Source organism: Eimeria tenella, genomic scaffold (genome assembly GCF_000499545.2).
Source record: "Eimeria tenella Houghton genomic scaffold, Eth_scaff545, whole genome shotgun sequence".
Taxonomy (NCBI): Eukaryota; Apicomplexa; class Conoidasida; order Eucoccidiorida; family Eimeriidae; genus Eimeria; species Eimeria tenella.
The window spans coordinates 10-3,434 of record NW_013545678.1 but is presented as its reverse complement, the minus strand read 5'-3'; the positions used below and the strand labels follow the sequence as shown (position 1 = coordinate 3,434).

Below are 3,425 nucleotides of genomic sequence, written 5' to 3'. Positions count from 1 at the left end.
CAGCAGCAGCGGCAGCTGCAACCCGCACTAGCTGCTCCAAACCCCAGCTACTTCTAAGGGCATTCATTCAAATCTAAGAGCTCCGGCTGTCCAGGAGTGACCCTGGGTGTCTCTTGGCTCCTCTGCTCTGCTGCAGCTGCTGCGCTGGGCGAGCGGCGACGCGGACACCACAGCAGCAGCAACAGCAGCAGCAGCAGCAAGGGCGAGCCGCAGCAAGCAGCCAAACATGAGGGCCTACCTCTTTGTCTGCGCTGCAGCCCCGGCCCTCTGGGGCCCCGCTGCTGCCTACCATAGGCAGGGGCCCCCAGGTGACCTTTTGGCCCACAGCTATGAGGGCCCCCCGCAGCAGCGGCTGCGAGCGGGGGCCCCACAGGGGCCCCTGGGGGCCCCCCGAGGGCCCCTCGAGGCGGCCCTGAAGAGCTTCTTGCAGCAGCAAACAGACGGGGAGGAGGAGGCGGAGGCGCCAGCAGCAGGCGAAGCAGAACAAAGCAGCAGCAGCAGCAGCAGCACGGAAGCAGCAGAGGGAGAGGCACAGGAGGAAAGCTCAGGGGAAACAGACGAAGCCAGCGGCGAGACTGAGGCGGGCAGCAGCAGCGGCGAAGCAGCAGCATCCCCCGAGGCCTCCGACAAAGCAGCAGCAGCAGCAGCAGCAGAAGAGGTGACTGAGGGCAAGGAAACAGAGGAAGCAGCAGAGCAGCCAAGCCAAGAGGCTAAAGAAGAAGCAGCAGCAGCAGCAGAAGCAGCAGAATCAAATCAACAGACACAAGAGGCGCCGAAGGGAGAGGAAACAGAAGAGGGGGCGGCAGCAGCAGCAGAGGAAGGAGCTGCAGCAGAAGCAGCAGAAGCAGAAGAAGGGGCTGCAGCAGAAGCAGCAGCAGCAGAAGAGGGAGCTGCAGCAGAAGCAGCAGAGGGCAAAGCAGCCACTGAAGAGACAGCAGCAGCCGAAGCCCCGCAGCCAGCGGGAGGGGGGCCCCCTGGGGGCCCCCTCCCGTTGGCTGCAGCGCAGCAGCAGCCTCCAAGTCCCGAGAGCCTCCCACCTGCTGCTGCTGCTGCACCTCAAAAGGAAGCAGCAGCAGAAGCTGCAGCAGGGGCCCCCGGGGTCCCCCCAAGGGTTGCTGGTGGGCCCCCCGGGGGGCCCCCTGAGGGGCCCCAGGGGGGGGCCCCTGAAGCTTCCGTAGGAGGGCCTCCCAAGGGGGCCCCCGGGGGGCCCCAGGGGGGCCCTCCGGGGGGCCCCCCCGAGGGGCCCCCCGGGGGCCCCTCTGACGGGATAAGCCGGTGGACCCGGCAGTTCTTGTCCCACGGGAGAAGCACTTTGGGAGTTTTGTCTCAGTCGGATTTATTTAAAACTTTCAAAAAGAGATCTCAAGAAATAAGACCCAGCCGGACTTTGATGCAGCAGCTAGCCAGCAGGTTTGGGGTCCTGAGGCAGCAAGTGGCAGAGGCCAGGGCCTTTCAGCGGCAGCAGCAGCAAAAGCTGCAGCAGCAGCAGCAGCAACAGCAGCCGCTGCAGCAGCAACAGGAGACGGCAACAGCCTCCCAATAAGCACGAGTCAGTGCAAGCAAACAGCAACACTCAATAATTCTAGCAGCAGCTGCAGCTGTGCAGCAGCAGCAAAGCAGCAACAACAGCAACATGGGCGAAGCAGCGGGCCCCGGGCCCTCTACCGTAGGGAGTCGATCGCCGCACGAGGCTCCCCGGGGCCCTTCGCAGCAGCAGCAGCAGCAGCAGCAAGCAGCAGCAGCAGCAGCTAGTCCGTGGCTTTCCCCGCTATCTACCTAGCTAGCAAGCTAGCTAGCTAACTAGCTACTCGCCTCTGATGCAGCAGCAGCAGCAGCAGCAGCAGCAGCAACTCACCAATGGTCTTTAGGCCCCACACAGGCGCCACCGCAAACCACCACGCAAGCAGCAATGGGGCCCCTCACAAGGCAGGGTCTAGGGGCCCCTCAAGGGGGCCCCCACAAGGGGGGCTCCTCAAGGGGGCCCCCAAAAAGGGGGCCCTAAAAAAGGGGGCCCTTAAAGGGGGCCCCTGATAGGGCCCGTAGGGGGGGCCCCCCTCAACGGTCCTCGCGAAAGGGTTTAAAGGGGGCCCCTAATAAGGGGCCCCCAACTAGGGGCCCCCTAATGGGGCCTATAGGGGCCCCTAATAGGGGCCCCCAATAGGGGCCCCTAATAGGGGCCCCCAACTCCTGGGGGCCCCCCTAAGGGGGCCCCCAGCGGTTATTAGATAGGGGTCCTTGGGGCCCCTAACAAGGCGGCCCTGCTTAGGGCCTCTACTTGTGGGGGGCCCCCCTTTAGGGGCGCCCCTTAAGGGGCCCCCAGGGGCCCTACGGGCCCCTCGATGGGGGCCCCCAGGGGCCCCTAAAGAGGGGCCCCCGGGGGGCCCTAGGGGAGTCGCAAGGGGCCCCAAAGGGTACTGAGGGGGGCCCCTAAAGGAAGTAATCTGGCGGCGGTTTTTTAGAGGGGATGCCGCGCCGCTCCTGCGAAGACAAACCCTAAACCCTAAACCCTAAACCCTAAACGCTAAACGCTACCTCAGGCCCCAGCGCAAACGGTGGTCGCTGCCCAGTCGACAAGCAGGCGCTGGAAGCGCCCCCGCAAGGCGTTAGGGTTTAGGGTTTAGGGTTTAGGGTTTGGGACGCACCGGCGGCGCAGCCTCGAAAGTTTTGAACTGGTAATTCAAATGTTCGTCTAACTCCATCACAGTCGCCACGTTGCCGCACCTGCGAGGGTTTAGGGTTTAGAAACACAGAATTTGGGTTTAGGGTTTTGAAACACAGAATCAGGGTTTAGGGTGTGGGTTGCCGCACCTGCTAGGGTTTATGGTTTACCAGCCAGCTCTAGGGCTTACTGTTTTCAGAGTCTGGGAGCACGGGGCTACTAGGGTTTAGGATTTAGTGGTAGTAGTACACTAGGGTTTAGGGTTTAGAGTTTTAGGGTTTAGGGTTTAGAGTTTTCGGGTTTAGAGTTTTAGGGTTTAGGGTTTAAGCACCTGTAGCAGTAGTTGGGGGCGGACCAGACAGTGACTAGCCTCTTGTCAAACCACCACTTGTAGCCCTGAGACAAAACCCTAAACCCTAAACCCTAAATGAGGGAGAAGGATTCAAAGAGGGGAAGCAAAAGAAGGGGCCAACGCGACAAGACAGACGCACGCGGAGATAAACCCTAAACCCAAAAACCCTAAACCCTAAACCCTCAGCGAAACGGCTGCGCAGCGAACGCCAAAAATGAAATTTAAAGTGGAGAGAGATAAAGGGAATAAAGGAGGAAATGAAAAAGAAACAAAATAAACAAAAAGAAATAAAAAGAAATAAATAGAAATAAAAATAAAATAAAATAAAAATAAAAGCAGCAACTTACATCCATCACCAGCTGATGCGCCCTCGCGATGATCTCCACATTGTTCGTGTGGCAGAACTGCACACCC

General features: G+C 60.2%; 1 protein-coding gene across 1 annotated transcript; it reads left to right on the top strand.

Moving 5' to 3' along the window:
* Positions 1 to 226: 226 nt before the first annotated feature.
* Positions 227 to 1,543, top strand: ETH_00011450 (uncharacterized protein; the record flags this gene model as incomplete). Its single annotated transcript, XM_013380361.1, has 1 exon — positions 227 to 1,543. The coding sequence occupies one exon, from the start codon at positions 227 to 229 to the stop codon at positions 1,541 to 1,543; it is 1,317 nt and encodes a 438-aa protein (XP_013235815.1).
* Positions 1,544 to 3,425: the final 1,882 nt, after the last annotated feature.